General features: G+C 36.8%; 2 protein-coding genes across 5 annotated transcripts in view; one reads left to right on the top strand and one right to left on the bottom strand.

Annotated features, from left to right (window-relative positions):
* Nucleotides 1-13,120, top strand: part of iffo2b (intermediate filament family orphan 2b) — an 84,827-nt gene extending 71,707 nt beyond the window's left edge. Inside the window, exons 4-8 of one of the 2 annotated variants that reach the window (XM_062038222.1) lie at nt 4,958-5,128; nt 5,287-5,435; nt 7,772-7,967; nt 8,050-8,148; nt 10,725-13,120. In XM_062038222.1, coding sequence (XP_061894206.1) covers nt 4,958-5,128; nt 5,287-5,435; nt 7,772-7,967; nt 8,050-8,148; nt 10,725-10,958 — 849 coding nt within the window. In that variant the 3' untranslated portion in view covers nt 10,959-13,120. The remainder of the gene's footprint in view (nt 1-4,957; nt 5,129-5,286; nt 5,436-7,771; nt 7,968-8,049; nt 8,149-10,724) is intronic. The other variant, XM_062038223.1, reaches the window with a different exon arrangement.
* terf2ip (telomeric repeat binding factor 2, interacting protein) lies at nt 11,650-26,451 on the bottom strand. Of its 3 annotated transcripts, none has more exons than XM_062038220.1 (9): nt 26,367-26,451; nt 23,365-23,586; nt 20,665-20,813; nt 20,120-20,334; nt 19,846-19,986; nt 16,863-17,397; nt 16,696-16,781; nt 16,089-16,436; nt 11,650-13,698 (listed from the first exon to the last, which is right to left on the bottom strand). In XM_062038220.1, exons 2-9 carry the CDS (start codon nt 23,574-23,576, stop codon nt 13,477-13,479), a joined length of 1,908 nt encoding a protein of 635 aa, XP_061894204.1. In that variant the 5' UTR covers nt 23,577-23,586; nt 26,367-26,451; the 3' UTR covers nt 11,650-13,476. The 3 variants fall into 3 exon arrangements, with proteins under 3 accessions (XP_061894204.1, XP_061894203.1, XP_061894205.1); XM_062038219.1 differs by lacking the exon at nt 26,367-26,451 and adding an exon at nt 26,134-26,348; XM_062038221.1 differs by lacking the exon at nt 26,367-26,451 and adding an exon at nt 26,134-26,348 and having other exon boundaries at nt 19,861-19,986.
* Between the last annotated feature and the right edge of the window lie 1,161 nt (nt 26,452-27,612).

Raw genomic sequence — 27,612 nt, 5'->3', positions numbered from 1 at the left:
TATTGTGACATATTGACTCTGATTTCATTTTTGTTGTGTTTTAATGGAAAATATTCCATAAAATGGTACCATCGTGCTTTGATAATGACATCACTATTTACAATTTTTTGTAATTGTAGGAAAATAGCATTTTAACAATACAGAAAAAATACACCAATAATAAGCAAGAATATAATGTATAAATGTAGGTAAAACGTATAAATAAAACTGGAATACAAACTGGAACATAATAAAAATGTGAATACAAAATTGTACTACCCAACCTAGTCCCAGCTTATTTGTCAGCAGGGTGGTATGCATATCTGCATAAAAAACGGCTTGCAAAAAATGGTTCGCAACTGCGAATCGGTTAAAAGAGCTGTTCAAAAGATGTGATGTTCTCTGATTAGGCTTGTATCTTCGTGGATGGAAATAGCTGTGTTAGCTACATAAATACAGTCATTTTTTATGAGCAAACATGCAACTAGCTAATGAAATAAGCAAGTGCTGCGTACCAACATTATCCATAAATAAAAACAAGCAAATGGCATAAATTCCACTTTAGGATGTTTCCTATGAAAGGTCAAATGGGACAAAATAAATGAAAAAATACATCTTTAAATAGTTACTTAAATGTGTCATTAATTAATTATAATTTGAATGAAACACATGAATGTGTTATGAATGTGTCATTAATGTAATTAATGTTTAATAACAGATTGGACAATTTCATTAACAAATATAGAATACCCGCTGAGAACCAATGAGCTAATATTTCAACATCGATGGCTTCAATCGAAATAACAGAGAAAATTACCAATGCAATAGATGGTAAACAGTGTGCAGCGGCAGTGTTGATGGATCTAACTAAAGCATTTGACACAATTAATCAATTATATTTTAATGAAAACCTTAGAACAGTATGGCATTAGAGGGTTGGTCTTAAACTGGATAAGAAGCTACTTAACCAACAGGAAGCAATATGTACCACAGGGATCTATACTGGGACCAAAATTGTTCGATCTTTATATAAAAAAAAAAGAGGTTCTACTTATATAGCGCTTTTCTACCTTTAAGGTACTCAAAGCGCTTTGACACTATTTCCACATCCCCCCATTCACACACTGATGGCAGGAGTTGCCATGACATTGGTAAAGTTACAAAATACTTAATTAGTATTATTCACAGACGATACTACTGTGTTTTGTTTCGGAGAGAACACACATAATCTAATACAAATAATAACAGAAGAAATTAACAAATTAAAGAGATGGTTTGACAAAAACAGACTATCCTTAAACCTCAGTAAAACTAAAATATGCTATTTGGTAACAGTAGAAGAGAAAGTCAAACACAAATACAAATAGACGTAATAGACATTGAAAGAGTAAATTAAATTAAGTTTCTAAGTGTAATGATTGATGATAAAATAAACTGGAAATCTCATATAAAAAATATGCAACATAAGGTGGCAAGAAACAAGTTAATAATGAATAAAGCTAAATATGTATTGTACAAAAAATCACTTCATATTCTCTACTGCTCGTTAGTGTTACCATATCTGAGTTATAAATATGGGGAAATAAGTACAAATGTGCACTTCATTCACTAACCGTGTTACAAAAAAGATCAGTTAGAATAACACATAATGTTGGATATATAGAACATTCAAACCCTTTATTTATTGAATCAAAAAAATTGAACTTCCACAATATTATGAGTTTGCAAACAGCTAAAATTATGTACTAAGCAAATTATAACCTGCTATTGAAGAACATACAACAATTCTTCTCAACAAAAGAGTAGAAATATAACCTTAGAGAAAAAAGTAATTTAAAACATTTGTATGCCCGTGCAACACTTAAAACCCTTTAGTATATCATTATGTGGAATTCAATTATAGAATAGATTAAGCAAATACATCAAACAATGTACTAATATGATCCAATTTAAGAAACTGTTCAAACTTAAAGTGTTTACAAAGTACAAAGAAGAAGAACCATGATAAACATTCTGAACGTATTGATGATCTTATTTATCTCACCTTACTTCACTAATTATTTCTTTTTACTGTTATTATTTATAGTGTATATTGTGAATAAATTGAGAACAGGAAGTGAACAAAGGTTTTAGCAATTGCTATGTAATGGAAAAGGATTACATAAGCTCTGCTTCTTCCTACTACTTTTCTAACATGTTGAAAAGAGAAACTGGAAATTGTGATGCATCATGTTGTAATTGTATGCATCTTCAAAATAAACTCAAAATCAAACCAAACCAATGTTAAAAAGTACATTTCATTATTTAATCGTGTATATACTTATTTCAATATTCAATTAATTATTTAATAATTTAAATAATCATTAAATAACAATTTATTTCATTATTTTATTATTTCATTATTTCATGATTTATTCAATTATTTCATAAACCTGTGTGTCAGAGCTTTATTGATTTTATCTGTCAAACTCAGCCGTCAAAGTCAGCGGGCGGATCCTAACACCTGATTGGTTACCCAGCACTTCCACTTGTCTGTGGAACTTTGACCAGAGATGCGAAGCAGTACTGGTGGATATCTTGGTCTGAAAGTGCGGAACTACAACTCTAATAAATTCCTCTACTTTAACTGCTACATGTTGTGGGTCAGCAGGTCTTGCTTACACATACTCTGCAAGGTTTTAAATATCTACAACCAACTACCAAAAAAGTATGAGTCAGCTGCCATGTTGTAAGGTTCCAGGCTTCAGACCAAAGAAATCATGTGTGCTAGCCCCGCCCACTGACATTGATGGGTCAGTTTGACAGATAAAAATACATCCATGGAGCTGAGACACAGGTTCATGAAATAATGAAATCATTAAGTCATGAAATATTTTAATAAATTGTTGAAATAATTAATTTAATCATGAAATAAGGAAATCATTTAGATGACTATTAAATGATAATTAAATATTTAGGTATTGAAATGATTGAATAATTAAATGTAATAAATAACACATTAAGTAAATAATTAATAATTAACTAAAGATGTTTTGTTTTTTTTGTCCCATTTGACCGTCCACAGTTTCCCAACATGATTTATGAATTTATTGTTTACTTTGGATCCTAATAGAACACGTAAGTGACTACGTTCTGTCGACCAATCAGCGCAGAGTAGCGTGTCTGATTCCCTTCTTTACAAGTAAACTGTCCAGCTGAAATTTCCAACGAAAACGTGCTTAAAGTGGACACTTGAGTTTGGAATAACAAGTTAACTCAAGTGATTAATCACAATAATCATGAACACGCTTAGATTAATGATGCAATTTATTTTACCAGTACACGCTCTTTTATCTTAACGGTCAGCGATCAGATCAATGCATACGTCAGTACAAAAATGTGTAAGGAGACTGACTGGTGTGCTCGCTGGCAAATTTCACTCCAAAATACAGCCTGAAACAACTTTGGATAATACTGTTGCCAAGTTTTGTGCATATAAATGACATGCATTCAAGTAAAATGTTTAAAAACGTTCCTGGATGACATTGTGACTAAAAATTTGCATTTGTGTACAAATGTTGGGGTCTTTTCTTAAGCAAATGTTAATTGTGCAAGCGAGCAATCACCTGTGATTAACAAATTTTAAAATGTGATTAATCTGATTTAAAAAATTATCATTTGACATCCCTAGTTTGGATATTACGGCACTCTAGTCTTCACAATAGAAAACAAAAAAATGCATATGGTAATAAACCAAACTGTACTGCATGGTGGAATTTAAAAAATACTAATTACTACCCAAAATATTGGACAAAATGTATAATATATATATATATATACATATATATATATATATATATATATATATATATATATATATATATATATATATATGTATAATGCATATATATATATATATATATATATATATATATATATATATATATACATACATATATATATATATATATATACATTCACACACACGTATGTATGTATATACATATGTATATATGTATATATATGCATACATATATATATACACACACACACACTGTATATATACATATGTGTGTGTATATATATATATATATATACATACACACACAGACACACACACACATGTATATATATATATATACACATTCACACACACATATGTATGTATATACATATGTATATATATATATATATGCACATACATATATACTGTATATACATATATATACACACACACACACACATATATATATACACATATGTGTATATATATATACATGTGTGTGTATATATATATATATATATATATATATATATATATATATATATACACACACAGACACACACACACATGTATATATATATATATATAAATATATATATATATATATATATATATATATATATATATATATATATATATATATATATATATATATATATAAAGTTAAAGTACCAATGATTGTACCAATGATTGTCACACACACACTAGGTGTGGTGAAATTATTCTCTGCATTTGACCCATCACCCTTATAAACTCATATCACAATATTATAGCACAGTGTTTTAGCATCATGACACAGCGATTGTGATATATGGGCTGTATTGAGGAAAAAACAGTTGATGATGAATTTAAATATCTACAGTATTTACTTGAATTGATAGGTATTTATATCTACAATCGTGAAAAAAAGGCAGCGAGTCCTGGTGTAGCAACACTGTATCATACAGGATACATTGTGACATGTTTTACAACACTTAAATAAAATTAATTATTAGTTCTGGTTTAAGTTAGCAATGTGCTTAATTAACCCACAAATTGCAATCTGCTGCCCCCTATTGGTTTGGAGTTTATTAGGTCTAAAGGAACAGATTCTTGCTTTTTGATTTTTAGATAGTGTTGTACAAAAGTTCTAACACTCAGTCAAATATTTACTAACTTGAAATTAACTTGGTGTTTGCTGCATTAAATCACACCCAGTGTTTGTTCTCTGCATAGCAAATGTCTGACCTGGACTCCAAGATTCAGGAGAAAGCCAGGCGGGTGGACATGGACATCTGCAGACGCATCGACATCACGGCCAAACTCTGCGATGTGGCGCAGCAACGCAACTCTGAAGACATGTCCAAGATGTTCAACGTCAGCCCGGCCAGATCGCTGCCAGAGAGGGTGGGTTTCTTTTTATGGTATCCAAGTTGCTCACCCTCTGCAAATACAAATCAGAGCTTAGTTTGCACCTGGACACCTTTCACAATTATTGTCTTTTGAGGGACTTTGAATGGAAGAGAAAACCATGTGGTAACTTGGGCGTGCACTGTGTATTTTAGTCCCAGGGGGCCATGGCGTGCTGCAAGACGAAAGAGCGCAAAGTGGCACCCGACGAGGAGGTCACAGACATGGACGCAGAGCCGAGCCCTTCAGAGGAGGAGGAGACACTCAACATCACAGACGAAATGAAGCGCATGATTAACCAGCTGTAAGATTTGCACATTACAACCATGTTGCTAGTCTGCAGTCTCTCTGCACCAGGATGGGAGGATTTGTTTAGTATAGTCCGTCACCTTCCTCTAGTGTTTGTATTGGAGTATTGCAGCTAAATGGCTAGTGTATAATACATTGACTGACTGAATGATCAAATCTACATTGAAATATAGTTATTAAATTGCTTTCTCTATATGTTGCTATATGCTAGAATCTCTGTTTGCATGTTATCCATCAAAGTCCTTTTGATATGCAATAGCGCTTTCTGATATACGATAGCAAGTGGTAGCAGGTTAGCATCTGATACGCCTGTGAAATCATATCTTGCTGCTGTACACTGCAACATGTGAAAATCTTACTAATCTGCAATTCTGCTTCCTGTCTGCAAGCTGTTATCTTGCTTTATGTTAGCATACTAATTGATAGCAAGTTAGCATGCCAGCTGCTATCATGTTCTCCCTACTGTTTAAATCGTTAGTCTTTAGTACGTTTACCTGGTTTGGGTCCATATATTTTGTTAGCATGTTCTATATCAGTGGTTCTTAACCTTGTTGGAGGTACCGAACCCCACCAGTTTCATATGCGCATTTACAGAACCCTCCTTTTTTTTCAAATTCAAGACAAAGTTATTATATGTTTTTGGTAACACTTTAGTATGGGGAACATATTCTAAGTAACAAAGACTTAATTTAGAGTTTTTTGGACACTAGGGGAACATATTCTAAGTAACTAAGACTTAATTTAGAGTTATTTGGTTAGGGCTAGGTTTAGGGTTCGGGTTAGGGTTAGAGGGTTAGGGCCAGGGTTAGAGGGTTAGGGTTATAATAAGGCCATGCCGAATAAGGCATTAATAAGTAATTAATAATGACTAGTTAAGAGCCAATATGTTACTAATTTGCATGTTAATAAGCAAATAATTAATGGTGAATATGTTCCCCATACTAAAGTGTTACCATGTTTTTTTTACTGGTGCACAAAATGAACCGTGCATTAACATCACCTTGTTCAAACAACAAAACCAACAGTGCATAAACTCACAACAAATTACACACCTGCAAATCAGTCTGACTTCTGCTGTTGCCGTATCCGTAATACGCCGATAGGGAGAAGTTTTTATTTACACGATGAGTCGGGTGTGTTTTGACCTCCGCCGAACCCCTGAGCCCGACTCACCGAACCCCGAGGGTTCGATCGAACCCAGGTTAAGAACCACTGTTCTATATACTGTTTATATCATTGGTCTTTAGTACGCTTACCTGGTTTGGGTCCATACACGTTGTTAGGATGTTCTACCCACTGTTTATATCGTTAGTCTTTAGTACGCTTACCTGGTTTGGGTCCATATACGTTGTTAGGATGTTCTACCTACTGTTTATATCGTTAGTCTTTAGTACGCTCACCTGGTTTGGGTCCATATATGTTGTTAGCATGTTCTGCCTACAGTTTATATCGTTAGTGTTTAGTACACTTACCTGGTTTGGGTTTTGATTGATTGATTGAGACTTTTATTAGTAGATTGCACAGTACAGTACATATTCCGTACAATTGACCACTAAATGGTTAACACTTGAATAAGTTTTACAACTTGTTTAAGTCGGGGTCCACGTTAATCAATTCATGGTCCATATACGTTGTTAGCATGTTTTACCTGTTTATATCATTAATCTTAAGTACACTTACCAGGATTTGATCCAAAGGTGTTGTTAGCATGCTTAGCTGTAAGTATGTTCTATCTACTGTTTATATCGTTAGTCTTTAGTACGCTTACCTGGTTTGGGTCCATATAGGTTGTTAGCATGTTCTACCTACTGTTTATATCATTAATCTTTAGTACACTTACAGGATTTGATTCATAGATGTTAGCATGCTTAGCTGTAAGTATGTTCTACCTACTGTTTGTATCATTAATCTTTAGTACACTTACCAGGATTTGATTCATAGCTGTTGTTAGCATGCTAGCTGTAATTATGTTCTATCTACTGTTTATATCATTAGTCCTTAGTACGCTTACCTGGTTTGGTTAGGGATTTGTCGTGTTGTTAGCATGTCCTACTTACTGTTTTTATCATTAGTCTTTCGCACTTACCCAGTATGGGTCAACACATTTTGCATTGTGCTATAATAGTTTGAGGACAATTTTCACTTTCTATGATGAATTAATGATTGTTCAGTGTTAAACATGGAAAGTTTTTACTGTCTTTTCTAACATGCGTGGGTGTACGTGGGTGTACTTATTTCTTTGCATGCAACCTTTGCTTAATCAACCAGGTGCCTACATTACTAGTTCTTTCTGTCTTTTCTTCCTCTCCGTTTGTCCCGTGTCCCACGCAGACACCCTTCAGATAACCCCTCTGTTGCTAGGCGCGAGACCTTTGAGCTGGACGACGACTGTGACAGTCTAACGTGGGAGGAGAACGAAGAGACGCTGCTGTTATGGGAGGACTTCGCCAACTACAACGTGCCATGTGGCCTCACCGCGCCACCCAGCACCAACGCCATACCGGGAGACGGCGTCGGCACCGAAGCGGTGAGACTCACCTCTTTAAAAACCGATAATGAAGTGTATGATTGGTAACCTGAACCCAGACCTATGTGCTGTTCTCTCTAAGGAACCCAATGATAAAAGTCTGGGCAGCCTCATCGATGAGACAGAGTCGCTCTTCAAGAACAGAGAGAAGGAATACCAGGAAACCATTGGACAGATTGAGGTAGCTCTTTACTGTCAAAGATTACCTTGAAAAGTTTGATTACCGTATTTTTCGGACCATAGGGCGCACCGGATTAAAAGGCGCCCTGCCGATGAGTGGGTCTATTTCATACAAAAGGTGCACCAGATAATAGGGTGCATTAAAGGGGTCATATTATGATTTTTTTCTAAATATAAAACACTATCTTGTGGTCTATATAACATGTAATGGTGGTTCTTTGGTGAAAGTGTTGCATAGATTATATTTTACAGACCATTTTCAAGTAGCTTTCTGAGCGTCTCTTCAGGATGCGCTGTTTTGTGGGCGGTCTTACCTACGTGGCTCACCTTGGACAGGTCTTCTCCCCGTCATCTTTGTTGTAGCGATGTATCGTGCAAGGACGGGAGTGGAAGAAGTATCAAAAGATTGCGCTAACTGTTTTAATGACATTCAGACTTTACTTAAATCAATAACGGAGCAGCATTTTCTCATCCGTGGCTCAATAATGCAACATCAACGCCGGAAATGTGTCCCGTGAAAAACCGTCCGACCGTAACCCTCTAATAACTAAAGTTCCGTGGGTGAATTGTGTAAACCCACTACAGTTTTTAGCGCTTTGATAGCTAGTCTACTGAAAGATATAAGTAAGAACTTTACACTACTTTATATTACAAATGGCAACAGCGGAGGATGAATGTCCCATAACAAGAAGACAGAGAAAAAAAAGAAGCTTATCGACTACATAATCACTACAGACTACAATGGCTGACGCACGCAAGTTTTCAGGACTTATGCAGATCCCAAATACAGATCAGCAGGTACCAAAAGGTAAGAAAAGTTGATTTTGCATAATATTGCGAAACAAAACGCTAGATAATGTCTGCTAATAGGTGACATCTTGCGGTCCTTATACACACACCATAATAATACTCATATGTTTAATGCGCCGACAATCCATCAAGCGGTGCGGCTTCATAGCATACCGAAGTCGTACTAAAAACATTTTGACAGATTTTTGAGCGCCGTGTGTAATGTTCTATATTCTCAATGGAACATTTAAAGTTTTGGTGTTGTTTACTGCCGTATCTCTTATGTGTGACTGCCATCTACTGGTCACATTTATCATTACACCATGTACCAAATAAAATAGCTTCGAGGTCGGTAAGCACAACCAGAATTATGTCCATTAGGCGCACCGGGTTATAAGATGCACTGTCCATTTTAGAGAAAATTAAAGGATTTTAAGTGCGCCTTATAGTCTGAAAAATACGGTAATTGTTGCTGAATTGACTATCACGTCTCAAATCGCTTATCTGATTGGTCTGTCTTTCACTGCAACTATTTACCGTCTGTCTACCAGATTTGCACATTTGCTTTGACTGTATTTCCATAACAAAGTAGTACAGAACCGTACATATGAACCAAACATATCAAGAATACAGTCTTTCAGAACAGTAGCAATGTGAGCATAACAATATTTACCCCTGCCTATTGTTATTATTCAGACAACAAAACTCAGTCAAGTTAGAGGAGAAGCATTTAAAAACAGCACTTTTAAGATCTGGTCCAAAAAAAGTTTTATGTGCTCAAGTTGAATTGTTTTCTTTGCTCACAATTGGATAATGTCAGTGAAAATGTTAAACCATGTAGTGTATGTATGTGCTACTCACCAGCATATTGCGGCAACATTAGAATGTGCTTCTGCAGGAACAAAAGAATGAACAAATGATGAGAAATCACAATAATCCATAACTTTAACAACCATATTGCTACAATATCCAACAATATAAAAAGTAAAATTCACTTACATTAACATCGGCAAAGGAGGAGCTGGTGAGAAAAAAGCAGACAGAGGGAGAGAAGGTAGGGACCAGGGGGTAGGGCTGTGTGTGTGCGCGCTTGAAAAGAGGCGCCGCTGAACAAGAGGTAGCTTCTCCTCCACTGTGAAATAAGTTTGGTCTCATCACAAATAAAACTTGCTGTGGTACGAAGCCTGCTTCGTCAATTATTCCATACTTATAAGCACTATTAATATACTCCTCTTTTAACTTAACTCCATGCTTTATAGGACTCAGCAAACTTGTCAAAAGGGGAAAAAACTGGAAAAAAAGGAACACACGCTAAAACGCCGGGTAGTGACTAGTAGTGATGTGGAAGGCTCCGCCTCCACAACAGTGCTGCGCCCTGCTTTTTGCTTGCAGGCGAAACAAAATGAATGACTGAATGAAGCGTTCGTACACAGAGACCTGGTTTGCACATGGACGCAAATTTGGCTCGATCTATAAGCTAGTAAATTGAAAAGTTTGCGAATAGAGATGTTTGTAAATCGAAGTTCCCTTGTATAATTATTATGACGATTAATTAAAAACCAGAAACAATCCATCAACAAATTGATTTATCGTGTTGCCGAGCTGATTCAAACTTAAGGCTAAAAAAATCCATACAAAATTGGGATAAGGCATGAAGTAAATTGGCATAAACTAATTGATTCCTTGCTAATGTGAATGTTGAGGGTAATTCCAAATACAAAACCTTAACACAAACGAGCGGACTAATGTCGGGTCGTGATGTTAAATGTCCGTCTTTGCTCCCCTCAGGAGGAGTTGGCCACGGCGAAGAGCGACATGAACCGACACCTGCACGAGTACATGGAGATGTGCAGCATGAAGAGGGGCCTGGACGTGCAGATGGAGACGTGCCGGCGCATGATCAAAGGCGGCAGGACCTCGCCGTCGTTCAGCTCGGTGGCCAGCAGCGACTCAGGGAACACCGACGAGATCCAGGACGAGATTTCGGACAAAGACGGAGAAGCCGAAGTCCCCGTTAGTTGATGACGGCTCTGTCGGGAAGTTCTGAGTGGCTTTGCTCACAGAATTGGTGCTTTTCTAACAATTTGGTTTCGACGCAGATGGCGGGGGTTCATGTAACAAAAAAAAGGGGTGCTCTTTTCCTTTCTAGATATTGAATTGAAAACTCACAATTCCTTGTGGCTCAGCGCTCATATTTTTTCAGGTCGCTGTTTTGTAGAAACGGCAAAGACAAGGATATTGGGAGGTGTAGCATCAGAGACGTAAAAGGCAGGAGTCAGGGGTCTGAGGTGTCTCACGTCCTCCGCCCTGTTGTGTTGGAAGCAATTGTTGCTGTCCGGTAATATTTTATACGCCACAACAGAAGCTGTCGTCATGTATATGTTGGTTCTTTTCTTAGGACCTGATTATGCAGGATAGCTGTGTAGAGCAGGGGTGTTCAAACTTCTCCACATTGGGCCGCATACTGATAAAATAAAGGGGATACTTTTTCATTTTGTAAAAAAAAGGCTAAAGAAAATTGAATGTGCTAAAAAGTTATATACTGTATATTAAAAGAAAAACAACCTGCATGTGAGCTTTGTGTTAAGATTTCAACTTTTTATTTTTTCATTGAGCATTTAGCTCTTTTCTCCCCTATATTTGCTGATGCTTTTTAGCACAGTATACATTTGTTTTAAGCACATGCTGCACTTTGGACACCCCTGACATATAGGGAGAGGATGAGAATATTTTCAGTTTTTGCAGTTACTATCAGCTTGCATTGGGGCCAAATGGTGCAGTGACCAACCAGATCCAGCAGATGGAGCTGCACGTGCAATGATATGCGCTCTATTGATTGCTACTAATAAGTTTGCCTGTTTTTGAGTTGAAGCGTAGAAGGGTGAAAAGGGTCAAAGACAAATGTTCCGAGGAAACGCACCAAAGAGGAACGTTTTGTATGAATGCGTCAGTGCACTACTGAACTTCTATGCAATGTAGCTGGTCTTGCGTATATAGACTAGGCTGTTTTATTTTGTTGTTTTCTCCTAAAAACCTTTACAGTTAGCCTTTTTAACCAAAGCAGGTGTTTTTTCTACAGCACATTTTATTTGCTTCTCCCTATTCATGAGAATTTGCCTTATTCCACAAGCAAACAGGAAGGGCATCATTTGCCTCTCGAGCCTTGTGCAGCACAGATACATACAGTACATGTAAACACGTTCAACAAATGCAGAATATGATCAAAGCCAACACAAGTAAAAACCAAAGGACATATTGAGGTCCCCCGTCCAAATTGCCTTGGTGTTTTTAATTTTTTATGCATATCACGCAATGACATCCTGCTTCATGTGTACATTGAGGGCTGAAAACATGTGGTTGCACACCCTAGAGGCCTTTTTGTTGATAAACGTCACGTTTTGTTTTTCCAGTGCTAATGCTGCTAGCTTAGTGTCAGAACCGATAGGACACATGGGGGCAGGTTTGTCTTCTCAAGTATGTATGGACTACTTTCCATAAAGTAGAATGTTCATTTCAGCTTGTTTGTATAGGCAAAAAAGGAGCTTTTTTGCAGAAAAATGCTGTTTTCATTGATACTAATAACAGATTTGCAACAAAATATTTAATTTTGTGTTATGTTGCCATAATTTGACACATTTTAATCTTCATTACTGTGGATTATGTTGGACAAGAGTGAGCGCCACTCGCAGTACATATACGTCACAAACATATCGTATGCATGTACAAGTACATGGATGCATTTTATTTTGATGCTAAATTAAAAACCTTTTTGTTCACATAAAAGCTGTGCTATTTGAAATGCAGGGATAAAAACTGTACAGTATGTGGTGACTAAACCGCTTCTGCTACTTCTGTAAGGGTGTGTGAATGTTTCATACTAAAAAAAAAAGTTTTTTTATACTAAAGAGTTTTTCAAATGAGTGCAGAAACTGAGTTGTTGTCTATGCGCGGTGTAGCTCATAACCTCATTAATGAGGGGCTAAAAAAACATTAATGGCCTTGTGTAGGCTTAGCTGTGTTCTTTTTACATAACAGGTCCATCCATTTTTTTTTACTTTCTGCTTTTACTTTGGCTTATTTGTTTTCGTCAAATGTATTGACGCAACATATCCATGTTGATATGGGGAAAAAAGTTATGAATGTATTCAATCAAAGTCGGGGTAACCTGAAATAAACAGTGAATTTAAAAAAACATCCTTTCTCTGTCTTGTTTGATTGTATGAATGCTAAAAATGTAAAAAGGCTTCTGTAGGTTTGTTTTTCTGCCTCAAAAACTGTGTAAATTTGGTCTACTAAAGGCACGGACAAAAAAAGCCGATGTCATAGCATATTTACACCGTAGCTAAGGATTGCTGTGACGCTATGCATCAACCAGTGTTTGTCTTCAGATTATGTATTTTTATTTGTCATCTCTCAGCATTCATATAGATAAAACAATTTCTAAATTATTGTAGGCAGAACAACGCTTAAGTTTTAAATGAAAACACTATTCAATATAAAAGAGCAACAATGACGAACAAACAGGTTAGTAAACATAGTCTCACCGCCGTAACTCAAGAAACAACATTCGTTTGGCCAAGTCCACGTCACTGTACTTTTTTTGCAGCTGCTGATGGGCGGCGGGGTCCTCTGAGAGCAGGAGGATGTCGTCACGGGGATCCCAGAAAGGTCCGGAGATGGATAAGGGGTCCAAAAGCAGACGGGAAGCCGCCGAGAAGTCGCCGCTTGTCTTTAGCAAAGCTAAGGTGACAGCCATCAAGTCCTAGAAAGGAAAAGAAGAGGTTATTTTTACCAGCACATTTACAGGAAGATAAAAAATAATCATCTAAAGCAGTGGTGTGCAAAGTGCGGTCATTTGCGACCCACGGCACTATTGTTAGCATTCTAACGTTAGCATGCTAGCTTTTTTGCTAATTTTGCACATATTGCTTGTATTCCATGACGTGACTTCTTCATGGAGGGGAAAAATTGTGGTGGTCTATCAAGCCAAGATTGCTGTTGTTGATAAACGTCACGTTTATCAACGTGCAAACTGAGTACACTGCAAAAAGCAGATACAAACAAAAAAATCAAACTATGCAATAGAATAGATACTTATACTGTACCAAACAAAGATTTTATGAGTGATATACAGACATCATTTTACACGACAAAACAAATTAAAACTTTTCTGTGTGTGGCTGGGTCAAGGAAATTGGTATCAAGACTCTCTCGGATAAATACATAAAGGTTGCATTTCATGATTTAACTTCTTGTCTACCACCATGTTTGTTTACGAGTACGCATGTTTTTCCCCGTCTAAATATAACTATAGATGTCAACATTGTGTATGTGCAGAAAGCTTATTTTATGATTGCTGCTTTTGGTAAAAGCTTAAAGGGGAACAGCACTTTTTTATTTTGCCTATCGTCCACAATCATTATAAAAGACATGATGACGGATGGATTTATTAAATAATGCATTCTAACTTGTAAATAAAAGTTCACTTACAGCGGAGCCAATGGAAGCTCCTCTATTCCACCAATAAAACCCAATAGATAACCATCCAAAACCCAGCAAAAATACTCCATTTACATTTTGTGATTTGAATATAATAAAATATTAGTGATATTGTTATTATAAGCGCTAACGCAGACGAACTGTTTATAGCGGCGCCGTGATCCCCACCGTGTGTGCCTATGTTTACATCATCGAGTGGACTGCTGCTTCCTTGCTTCTCTGCTCCTAGTTTATTGTAGATCATAAATCATGCATCTCACCTGCACAGAAGAAGGCTGAAGATGTATTCTGAAAGGTTGGTACACTTTGACATCCAATTTAGATCCAAGAATGGCGAGAACGACACGAAAAGACCCCCACAGTAAGTGATGTTTTAGTATGTTTGTTGGCTCTCATGAAGTCTGCAGTCTGACTCACTGCAGACTTTATGAGAGCCAACAAACATAATAAAACACCACTTTCTGTACAAGGTCTGCTGTCTGCTAGGATGTTCATATATTCTCATTTAGATGAAGAATGACTCATAATCCTCGCAAAGAAAAGGGGGGGGGGGGTGAAACCAAGTGTCTTTTTGTGCCATTCTCACAATTTCCGGGTCTAAATCGGCTGTCAAAGTGTACCAACTTGTCGGAATATGTTCTCCTTCAACTATCCAGGTGAGAGGCTTGATTTATCATCTACAATAAAGTTTAAAGAGCAAATAAATGAGGAAGCAGCCCATCAGTCAATCACGTCAACATAAGCACGCAAGCTTGTGATCATGGCACTGCTATAAATAATTTGTCTGTGTAAGCGCTTATAATAACAATATCAATAATACTTGGTTAATATTCAAGTCACAAAATGTAAATTGTTGGCGGTTTTTGGACTATTTGTTGGGTTTTATGGGCGGAATAAAAGACCTTCCATTGGCTCCGCTGTAAGCGGCCATTTATTTACGAGTTAGAATGCATTAAAAAAATACCGTATTTTTCGGAGTATAAGTCGCTCCGGCCGAAAATGCATGATAAAGAAGGAAAAAAAAACATACATAAGTCGCACTGGAGTATAAGTCGCATTTTTTGGGGAAATTTATTTGATAAAACTCAACACCAAGAATAGACATTTGAAAGGCAATTTAAAATAAATAAAGAATAGTGAACAACAGGCTGAATAAGTGTACGTTATATGAGGCATAAATAACCAACTGAGAACGTGCCTGGTATGTTAACGTAACATATTATGGTAAGAGTCATTCAAATAACTATAACATATAGAACATGCTATACGTTTACCAAACAATCTGTCACTCCTAATCGCTAAATCCCATGAAATCTTATACGTCTAGTCTCTTACGTGAATGAGCTAAATAATATAATTTGATATTTTACGGTAATGTGTTAATAATTTCACACGTAAGTCGCTCCTGAGTATAAGTCGCACCCAAACTATGAAAAAAACTGCGACTTATAGTCCGAAAAACACGGTACATCCGTCGTCATGTCTTTCATAATGATTATGAATGATAGGCAAAATTCTAAAAAAGTGCAGTTCCCCTTTTAGGGTCGACATATTTGGCAATTATATGAGTGTCTATGAGAGTTAAAGCTACTATTTGAGGAAATATGGTTTCAACTTTCAAGCATAACTTCAAGCGGTGGAGGACAAACTCACCTTGTTTGTGAGATTCATCAGCTCTGTGATTCGCTGCTTGTCCTCCTCTAAGTGGGCCTGACTGAGGGACTCTGCTTCTTCCTCTATCGGGTCGGGCCGAGCCGCATCTTCTTCATGAGAGACACCTTCAAGAATGAAGGGGTGAGCTTTGGACGCCACGGTAGCGGCTTCGGCACAGCTCGGCTCAAGAGCTGGCTCAGCCTCTCGTGAAGTCTCCGGAGCGCTAGGACATTGCTCGAAGAGGTCGAGGTCGGACTGGGCGGTAACAGCGCTTGCAGCTATGCTCGCAGCAATGGCGGTCAGTACGTAAGGCTGTTCGCTGGCCGTTACGAAATGTTCTTCAGTAGACTAAGAGACGGAAAGAGAACTTGTCAATTATTTTGTGTGCTGACACTGTAGATCCACTTTGATCGTGTTGATTAGACAAGATCACAATGACATTACTCCATTTTAAGGTTTGTCTATGTGGGGAGGCGGGACCCCTTTAAACGTCAAAAAATTTAAACAAAATAGTAAGTGTAAACTGTTGATTTCAAGTCAATAAAAAGATGTACAACATGGCTTCAATTGTACTTTTCTTGGTGCTATTATGAAAATGTCTATCTACCTCACTGTCACTGGATTCAAACTCTCTTGCTGCCTTAGCAAGAATCCCCAGAACTTTCTCTTTCTTCTTTTCTTGCACGGATTCACCTGCAAACAAAGGAAAAAAATTAATAAGCAAACTTAAATCTTAGTTCTGGTTAAACTTCTTTATAGCTAATGGCATCTTACACTCCTCGTGGATAAGATGATCTTCCTCCTCTTTTTGACTTTCTGCTGCTTCTGCAATCTCTTTCGCTTTTTTAGTAGGAGGCTCCTCTATTTTGTCTTTCTGAGAAGTGGATGTGGCTGACCTGGTCCGACGGGGTGACGGGGTGAGAGGAGAGGGTACTGATGCTGCGGATGATGATGATGATTGGAGCTTTTTATTGCAGGGTTCATCCTCCAGCTCCAACCTTCTACAGCGTGCTCTGCGCATAGGCAAGTGCAGTGGTCCATCTTCTTCGTCCGTATCTGTCAAATAGAGGGTGTCGCTTTGAGGCTCGGACTGGCTTGGTTCTGTGTAGTCCGAATCATTTACAGTTTGCAAAAATTCTTGCGACTGATCATCTTCTGGATCAATAATCTCCTCGGTCTGCGGGGAGTCTCGCTTTTCTTCTTCTGCAGTAGTTGCTTGCACACATTTGTCTGCTGGTGGTTTCTCCTCTTCTTGCTGGGGAGATTCTTCAGCACTGAGTTGTTTATATTCATTATGTAGGTCTTCAATCTGTGGACACAACAGTCCCAAGACAAAGTAACTAACACTTTCACACATGGTAAAACCTGTTTTAAGTCACCTTAAAGTACATTGCTAAAAACTCCAGCAAGGGTGATAGCTGCATCGAGGCCAGATAGTCATTGTGGTTAAATAAAAGGTTGAAAAAATGCTTACTGTGAATGTTTTCAAAAAAGGCAAACAGCCTTTATGGGTCATCAAGCATGATTCTAAATTGTTTCATTTATTCATTTTGACGTACTTTCCTAATTCAATACAATATTGAATTAAACTATTTTAATACAACTTTTTAGTGTTTTATTGTCTATTATTAATGTTTCCCATAGATTAATGTATTTGTAGCGGCTGTCAACTGAAAAGTTTACACCGCTTTGGCGCTATCTTATTTTTTAATCTGACGCTATCACCTTGCCCTCGCCCACAAACACATTATAATAGGCAGTATCTCCAGGATTTTGTAGGCTTTTCTTGTTGAGGACTAAAGTGCCTGATTTCAATTTAAAATGCAGGTTTCTGGGGGCGTTGTATGCAGAAGAAAGTTAAAGTAACATTAAATTTGATTCACCTTCTCTAATTATAATAGGAAATTTTGCTTTGCTTAGACAGTTGCATTGCGTTTATGTGCTGCTGGGACAAATCCGCTGGAGATCCACCGATTACAGTGTTTTCTGCATTTTGTGTGTGAGAGAACACACAGAAGCTAATACAAATAAAAACATAAGAAATTAACAAATTAAAGAGATGGTTTTACAAAAACAGACTATCTTTGAATCTTAGTAAAACTAAAATAATGCAATTTAGTAACAGATTAGAAGGACCAACACAATACAGATAGACGGATACTAAAAGAGTAAAATAAACCACATTTTGTGTGTAACGATGAATGAAAAAAATTAAATGTAAATCTCATAAAAATATCCAACATAAAGTGACAAGAAATACGTCAATAATGATCAAAGAAAGCAAAATATGTTCTGGACCAAAAATCACTCCATATTCTCTACAGCTCGCCAGTCTTACCATATCTGAGTTATTGTGAAGAAATAAAGGGAAATAAGTACACTTTGTCAGAATAATTGTATCCAAGCTATCACAAAACTGTGTTTCAATGAGTTCCCGGCGAGCAGACAAAAGCTGTCTTTGATCTTACCAAGAAAAGGCTTGTAAAACTCCACTGTGTAGGACGGGAAGCGACATGAAGGTGTCGGTTTCTTTGATGTATTGTAATCCACAGGAAGATTTTGTCTTGACCCGAGATCTACAAAGCGGAGAGGAAGCAGGACCTGACCCCCCTCAAGGCACCTTTTCTTTGAACTGTTTTGTAACAAAAGGCGACAGCTGTTTACTACCCCCCTTCCTTTAGAAACAGTAATCAGGGAAAGTCCAAATAAAAGAGGAGGCGTACAATCTTTCGTCAGAGCGTGGTGGAAGACTGTAAAAAGAGTACAGCCCAGACGTTTCTCCTCAATGAGCTAAATTGAATTCTGTCTCTGTTTAATTCCTTGCTTCTTGTCTGTTTAATAGATGTCATCAGTGTTTGAACCTGACACACTTCATTCACTTAGTATGTTACAAAAAAAGATCCGTTATAACAATACATAATGAGTGATACATACGATGATTATAAATACATTGGAGGCAGCCACCACAGTTGACATACTTCACACAAAAGTCACAATTTCTCTGTGATTGTTAGTCCAAAACTAATGAATATTTTGGCAAAATGAAGGTAATAATAATTTTTTGGTTGTTCTGTGTATTTTTTTTTTTACATTTATTGCGCCGTTGGGTGCGTGTTAGAGTGCCTGCTGGTCACGAACCACTGCAGGAATATAGCAGCAAATTGCGTCAAATAGGGCCGCAAAACTATACTTTCACGAAATAATAACATGTTTTTTGTAAGTTTATGAGCTAGAATATGTTTAAAACTATATATACACATTATTTTGTCAGAAAATGTTACGTCAAAACGACAACAACGTCCTTGGTAGCAGTCATGGCGCCTGTTGTTTAATTGGCCATACTCTCTTTATACACGACTCTGCATAGTTGGAGGCACATGACACTTGCATAAAAGAAGGCGCTCTTAAACTTGCAATCAATAACGAGCAACCAGTTTGTTGTCAGATGGTCATCAAACAGAACAAATCTTACTCACGCATGAACGAGCAAAAACAAACAACACAACAGGTACAGTAATACACAACAACAATGAATTACCATATTCTATGTGGGTAGCAACGACTTAACGCTATCAAAAAACACGTAATTCTAACTGTTATTTACAAAGTTCCCGCAAAGCATGCTGGGTACGCTGGCAGTAACTCCCCTCAACACTACAATACGAAGCAATTTTAGATGTACAAAGAAGTATTATCTTTAAAATCATAGACACCTCTATGCAGCCTAGGACACATCATGATTCTATTGGCCTCCTACCTGTGAGGCCAATACCTGAGTTAGATCATCACTGGAGGGAATCTCCCGAGGATTTTCTGGGTCAGTGTGCATTTGAGGAAGTGGGGGGTCGTCATCTACTTCACCGGGAGAATTTCCTGTCCCTTCGGCTTCGCCATCGCCCTGCAACCAGGAAGATAGGAAACACAGTCATACATGACATCGCTATTATCAGGCTTAAGTCTGTGAACGTATTGCTGCCATCTCCTAGTGTTGATATAAGAGAAAGACAGTAGGTCTCTTCGAAGTGAATCACCTTGGTGACCTCTCCAGGTGTTTCCACCTCCTCAGCTTCTGATTGCTTACTACTCAATTTCTGTTGGTAACGGGATTTCATCGACTGCCAAGTGTGATTGGTCACTTCCTCCTTTTCCATCTGCTTCCAAAGGCTGTTTCCTTTAACTTCAGACTTTCGCTGGCTCACGTAGCTCAGAATGGCGGCGTCCTCGTCCGTGGAGTACGCCAGCCTGTCTGATGAGATTAAAAAAAAAGACTCTCGACTCTTAGAATTGCGCAGGGACCATAAATCTAGTGATGCTATACAAATACTGTATGCTGGCTGCTAGGGATCATTATGGGAATGACATCATGGATTACACACTTGACATGATTTGATTAATACATCATTGCTTCCCCACATTGCCTTTGATCCTTTGGGAGAAGATTTCTTATGAACATAAACAATAAAGAGGTCAAGAAAAGCAAGTCATGCTTGAATATTTTGCTCCATTAAAGGATTTAGCGTTGACTCGATAATGTGCACAAGTTAGCGTTGGTTTTACAATTAACTTTGTTTCACACCTCCTGAAGCTGCGGGAGACCTTCTGTTGGTTCCATTGGATCTAGAAGCAGAGCCTTGCGAGACATTTTCAAGATTCAGTCTGTAGTCTTCGATGTCCAGCTGCTGGCCTTTCTTCATACAATCGTGGATGTACTTGATGGACACATACCTAATGAGGAAAATATTATAAACTTTTTAAAAAAAAAAGGTGATATCCCTAGCAGTAGGGTGGCACGATACATTTGGCAGACAATAGAGCTTTTGATACTGTCGTTATACCGTGATAATGCTTGTTGATGACATATCCTAGCTGTGTCCTGCAAATTTGACAGACAAGCGAATGAACGCGTCCTTGATGCACTGTAGCATTTTCGCTAGCGGCCAACGTCCCTCCACAGTGCAAAGCCGCTTTTAAGTCAGCAATCCTCGCCTCCATGGTGGCAAATAAACAATGTATAGTATCTTTCCTGGGGGACAAGGAATAGCAAAACATGCTAGACTACAGACTGTAGGAAGATATGCTACTCGTATGTTGAAGCTCTTGAATTTAGACAAGGTTGGCTGGATCGATACAAATATTGACAGTAACGATACCAAGTCTGGTATCATTATATTGTCGATACTACAATGGTTACATAGATATGCTTTATTATAAAAATCTCTTTTGTCGTTTTGGTCAGTATTTACAAACATGTCCGTGGAAAAATTAAAAAACGTCTTTTTGTGTTTTTCTAAGAGTCTAAATTGCTCCTCTTCCTCCTATACAGGAGATCGCAAAAAGCCGCTGCCTGACCAGGGCTCAGAAAATCTGCAAAGACTCCTCCCACCCCCACCAAGGACTGTTTCCACTGCTGGACTCTAGAAAGAGGTCCGCAGCCTCCGAAGCAGAACCTCCAGGTTATGTAACAGCTTCTTCCCTCAGGCCGTAAGACTCTTGAACGCATCATAATTATCCCCACAAAAATGGATTAACTCGCTGGAATAAAAAAGACAATATAACATACATCCATAAACGTGGATGCATATGAAAAAGTGCAATATATTTATCTGTACAGTAACCTATTTATTCATTTATATGTGCACCTTATTGCTTTTTTATCCTGCACTACCATGAGCTAATGCAACGAAATTTCGTTCTTATCTGTACTGCTATTCAAATTGTTGTATTTTTTGTATTTAGTTTATTAGATTCAGCAACTAGTGTTTGGATCCCACTGTACGCAATATCTGAAGAGCATGGAAAAAAGCATTTCACTGTGGTGTACTCTGCATGTGACGAATAAAACCCTTGAACACTTGAACCCCTAAAGTTCAAATTTGAATAATAATAATAACAATAAAAAGGAAATCTAAGACTAAGTCTAAATTGAATATCAAAGTGATTTATGGCCACAATATTCTACTATACAAGTTAGGGGCATGATTTATGATTGAGAATTGACTTTCACCATCTCAGAGGCGATGCAGCAGCAGCAGCAGCTCACTATGTCAATATACGTAGCAGCATGAGCCAGTTAGCTCTCTGTGATCCTGATGTCACTGAAAATAGTTCCTTAATGTTAGCGCTTTTAATAATAATATCGCTAATACTTGGTTAATATTCAGGTCATGAGGTGTAAATTGATCGTTGTTGGCGGTTTTGGGATGGGTGGAATAAAGCCTTTCCGTTAGCTGCATTGTTAACCAACGAATGCTTGCCGTATTTTACAAATTAGAAGGCATAAATAAAAGAAAAACATCTGTGTTCTTGTCTTACATGAGGACTGTGGTTGTGAATGATAGGCAAAATTCCAAAAGGTGCAGTTCCCCTTTAAATAAATATATGTTTTTATACATACATACACTACCGTTCAAAAGTTTGGGGTCACATTGAAATGTCCTTATTTTTGAAGGAAAAGCACTGTACTTTTCAATGAAGATAACTTTAAACTAGTCTTAACTTTAAAGAAATACACTCTATACATTGCTAATGTGGTAAATGACTATTCTAGCTGCAAATGTCTGGTTTTTGGTGCAATATCTACATAGGTGTATAGAGGCCCATTTCCAGCAACTATCACTCCAGTGTTCTAATGGTACAATGTGTTTGCTCATTGGCTCAGAAGGCTAATCGATGATTAGAAAACCCTTGTGCAATCATGTTCACACATCTGAAAACAGTTTAGCTCCTTACAGAAGCTACAAAGCTGACCTTCCTTTGAGCAGATTGAGTTTCTGGAGCATCACATTTGTGGGGTCAATTAAACGCTCAAAATGGCCTGAAAAAGAGAACTTTCATCTGAAACTAGACAGTCTATTCTTGTTCTTAGAAATGAAGGCTATTCCACAAAATTGTTTGGGTGACCCTAAACTTTTGAACGGTAGTGTACATTATATATATATATATATATATACATATACAGTACATTAAAATTAAATGTATTAACACATTAACACACAAAAGTACAGAAAATTAGTACCGTTGAGTAGTATCGATTCCCAGAAAATTGGTACCGTATTGGTTCAAACGCGAAAGGTACTTATTCATAAATAACTACAATACTAAACATTTCATTAGTGATTGTGTTAAAATTGTACAGTCAGTGTATTATTTATTCTGTGGAATTCCACACGGTTTCATCCCAAAACTATTTTCAAGTGTAAAAAGGCCATTTAGAACAAGAGTACATTCATATTGCAGTGGTAAAAATGTAATCCAATGAGTCTATTCTGATACTTACCGGTGGAGTACACGCGGACTAATGGTGCCTTGTTCCTTGGGGTCAATCAACAAAATGGATCCTGGCACCAGTATATTGCATGCTATTCCTCCCCCAGCTTTGATGAGGGGCTGGAGCTCCTTCTTGGTGGGGCCTGGTCGCAAATAAAAACTCATAGGGTTGCCCCCCATATCCACGAAGAGAACCGGTGAGATGTTGGACGCCATCTTCATGGAACGTCACCTGGAAGAGATGCAGTAAGAGGAGTTTGAGTCTTGGCCGACATCATTTTTAAGCATGGCGCATATATATTAACTGGAATATTTAGAAAAGCTAAGCAATTTAGCAATTCTATTAAAAAATTTAAACTTTTATATTCTATAGTCATTCAACAGACAGTGAATAGTTTATTGGATTACAGTTTACAGCAACAAAAAAAAATTAATCTCTCATTAAATGTTAAAACATTCTAGTACTCAACTGGTTTACTTTCTTAACAAAAAAAGGAACTGCACAACCTATAAGTCTTCAATTTGTCTCTTCCTGAAATCAAAAACATTTTGCATGACATTCTGATTTATTGAACTTCACCTGTACTGTAATAACAAACACTATCAACCTAAGTTTTCAGATCACCTCATTTATAGCAATTAATAAGTACGTCCAAACATTTTACTGGTACTTTTGACTGTTACTGAACATCTTTTGCTGTCTTGTTTTGTAAACCCAGCAACTTTAAGGTCCACAAATACTGTATGTGGATAGTGACAGTTTTTGTGCTTTTGCCTTTACAACAGGGGTGTCCAAACTTTTCCTCGTGGGGGCCGCATTCAATAAAATCGAAGGATGTAGGGGCCGCCTTGATACATTTTGTGCCTTAAAGATGCTAAAAGCAAACCAGTGTACATCAATGTATGCTAAGGTAGCTGATATATATGTATATATATGTTATAGTTGACAAAAAAAAATATCCATCCATCCATTTGTGTAATCTAATAAACTGATGCGATTAATCACAAAAAATATTGCATTAATCACATATATACGCAGATTAATCAATCAATTTATTTTGCTCCTTTACCTTTGAGCAATTCTAGCAATAACATTTCATTTGTGATTTAAATTTTTAAGTTTACTGATATCATGCAAGCAAGTTTAAACTAAAAGTGATACTTGTGATTAATCATGATTAATCCACATTCAAAAGTGTGATTAATCTGACTTTCAAAATATATCATTAGACAGCATTACTAATAACATCCTAATAATAGTAAATTGATCTATTTTTTTTTACTTTAAATGAATTACTTTTTGCCAAAGGCCAATTAAAAACGAGTTGCTGGCCGGAATTGGGCCCCGGGACGCACTTTGGACACCCCTGGATTAAAAAAATAATTTAATATATAAAATTAGCATGAGTTTGAAGTGAAGACTTTCAACTTTAATTTTAGAGATGTGACAAAAAAAACCATCCATTTCGGAATTAAAGCTACAGGTATAGGATAGCATAGAATGTGCCCAAACACACTGAAAATATAATCACTTTATATGACAATAATTTGCAGTAAATGAAGACCATGGACATACTTAAATGATGTGTATCAATCAAGACTACCATATTTACAACTATGCCAGTTGAATCACTGAAAATAAAATGGATGTTATCTACATCAGTGTTTTTCAACCTTTTTTGAGCCAAGGCACATTTTTTGCGTTGAAAAAATGCGGAGGCCCACCACCAGCAGAAATCCTAAAAAAACGAAACTCAGTTGACAGTAAAAAGTCGTTGTCGCAATTGTTGAATATGAATTTAAACTATAACCAAGCATGCATCACTATAGACCTTGTCTCAAAGTAGGTGTACTGTCACCACCTGTCACATCACGCCATGACTTATTTGGAGTTTTTAGATGTTTTCCTGTGTGTGGTGTTTTAGTTCTTGTCTTGCGCTCCTATTTTGGTGGGCTTTTTCTCTTTTTTTTGGTATTTTCCTGCAGCGATATTTCCCGCATCTACTTTGTTTTAGCGATCAAGAATATTTCAGTTGTTTTTATCCTTCTTTGTGTGGACATTGTTGATTGTCATGTCATGTTCGGATGTACATTCGGATGCTGTCTTTGCTCCACAGTAAGTCTTTGCTGTCGTCCAGGATTCTGTTTTTGTTTACTTTGTAGCCAGTTTCGTTCTGCATAGCCCTCCCTAAGTTTCACTGCCTTTTCTTAGGGGCACTCACCTTTTGTTTATTTTTGGTTTAAGCATTAGACACCTTTTTACCTGCACACTGCCTCCTGCTGTTTCCGACATCTACAAAGCAATTAGCTACAGGCTGATATGGAAGAGTATTACATGGTTACTCTGCCGAGCCCTAGACAGCATCGACACTCAACAACAACACATAATTTGCAGACTATAATTACTGGTTTGCAAAAACTATTTTTAACCCAAATAGGTGAAATTAGATAATCTCCCACGGCACACCAGACTGTATCTCACGGCACACTAGTGGCACAGTGGTTGAAAAACACTGAATTTCTACATATTGTACCTATAATTAATAAACTGTAAAAAATATTCATTTTAATTTAAGTAGAAACTCAACACATGAATTGTGGTTGTGTAAAAAGGTGCATACTCACGGTAAGGACAAGGTGATTAATTAAAACTGTCACTGTCCTAATATTACTGGACCTTACATTATGTACTGTAGGTTTACAACAACAACGCTGATAGCACAGTTCTGGTTTAAGTTATAGATTGCAGTATCTACTTACGTGTTTTGCACATACTTACGGATTAGGTGTTCTAAAACTGTTGAACGGTAGGTAGTATACATGCCAATCTATGTGTATACGACATTTTAAATATACACAATTACGTTTGTGAAGCATATTGGCTAACATTAGCTACATTTTGTTGGAACGTATATAAGTTATTATAATGTTTACTATCGACTAAGTGAACGTATTTTATGTTAACCACTTCTAAAACGAGATTTGCTGAAAGTTACGATTCGGTTTGTTGACCTTTTTTCCCGCTGGCTCGATCCAAAGCAGAAGGCACACTTCCGGGACGGTAAGTTTCTTCTTTGTGTATTCTAGTAACACATTGTATGATGTTATAGTATCATTATTGCCCCCTGGTGGTAATATAACTGGAACTACAAAAATAACAGCCTAAAAAACGCAAAAACACATTTTAAAGTAAGAATAACAAATATATGAGGGTGGCGTGAGTAAAATAATATGTCCCAGGCACAATTCAAAGACATTATATCCTAAAAGAGTTTACAAAAGTAGAAATAAAGTAAAGAATAACAATATATATATTGGAATGGATTAAGCAAAGAAATCAAACAATGTACTAATATGATCCACTTCAATAAACTCTTCAAACTTAAAGTGTTTACAAAGTACAAAGAAGAAGAACCTTGATAAACATTCTGAATTTATTTCATCCATCCATTCATTTTCTAGATAATCTTACTCATCTCACCATATGAAATATAACTTACTTCATTAATTATTTATTGATTTATTTATTTTTATTGTTATTATTTATGGAGTATGTTGTGAATAAACTGAGAACAGGAAGTGAACAAAAGTTTTCGCAACTGCTATGTAAAGGAAAAGGGGTAGGATTAAATAAGCTCTGCTTCTTCCTCCTCCTTTTCGAACATGTTGAATAGAGAAACTGGAAATTGTGATGTTGTATGCATGCATGTTCCAAATAAAATCAAACTCAATATTACATATCCAATTCTTCCTACAGTTAAAGAAATACAATTTAAAATGATTAATGGAAAATACCCTATTAGTAGTGATTAAATAACACTGTGGTTGACCACTGTTATATATGTAATGCTATAGAAGATGTTACTCATTTATTTTTGGGAGGATATCAGAGGTTGGCCGAAAGACAAAGGTATAGATATGTCCCCATTTACTCTTTTAATTTAATTAAGTATATTTATGAAACACAGCCACCTAGAAATTATCATTAAAATAATTATGTTGCAGGCTTTTTTTTATACATAAAAGTCGATGTATGAGGGCAAAACCAAAATTCTAACATTGGGTTAAGAAAATCAAATTGTTATTTAAAAAATACTTAAATTATTGTCTTTCTTTGAGGAATTTGAGTTGTTTTAGATAAGCCTAATGTTTTTATTTATTTTTATTTTTTTATTTGTTATCTTTGTGTATAGCAGGGGTGTCAAACTCATTTTAGATGGGGGCCACATGGAGGAAAATCTACTCCCAAGTGGGCCGG

Source organism: Entelurus aequoreus, linkage group LG26 (assembly GCF_033978785.1).
Source record: "Entelurus aequoreus isolate RoL-2023_Sb linkage group LG26, RoL_Eaeq_v1.1, whole genome shotgun sequence".
In the NCBI taxonomy this organism is placed as follows: domain Eukaryota; kingdom Metazoa; phylum Chordata; class Actinopteri; order Syngnathiformes; family Syngnathidae; genus Entelurus; species Entelurus aequoreus.
Note: the sequence above shows the minus strand (reverse complement) of the source record. Positions and strands in the feature narration are given on the sequence as shown.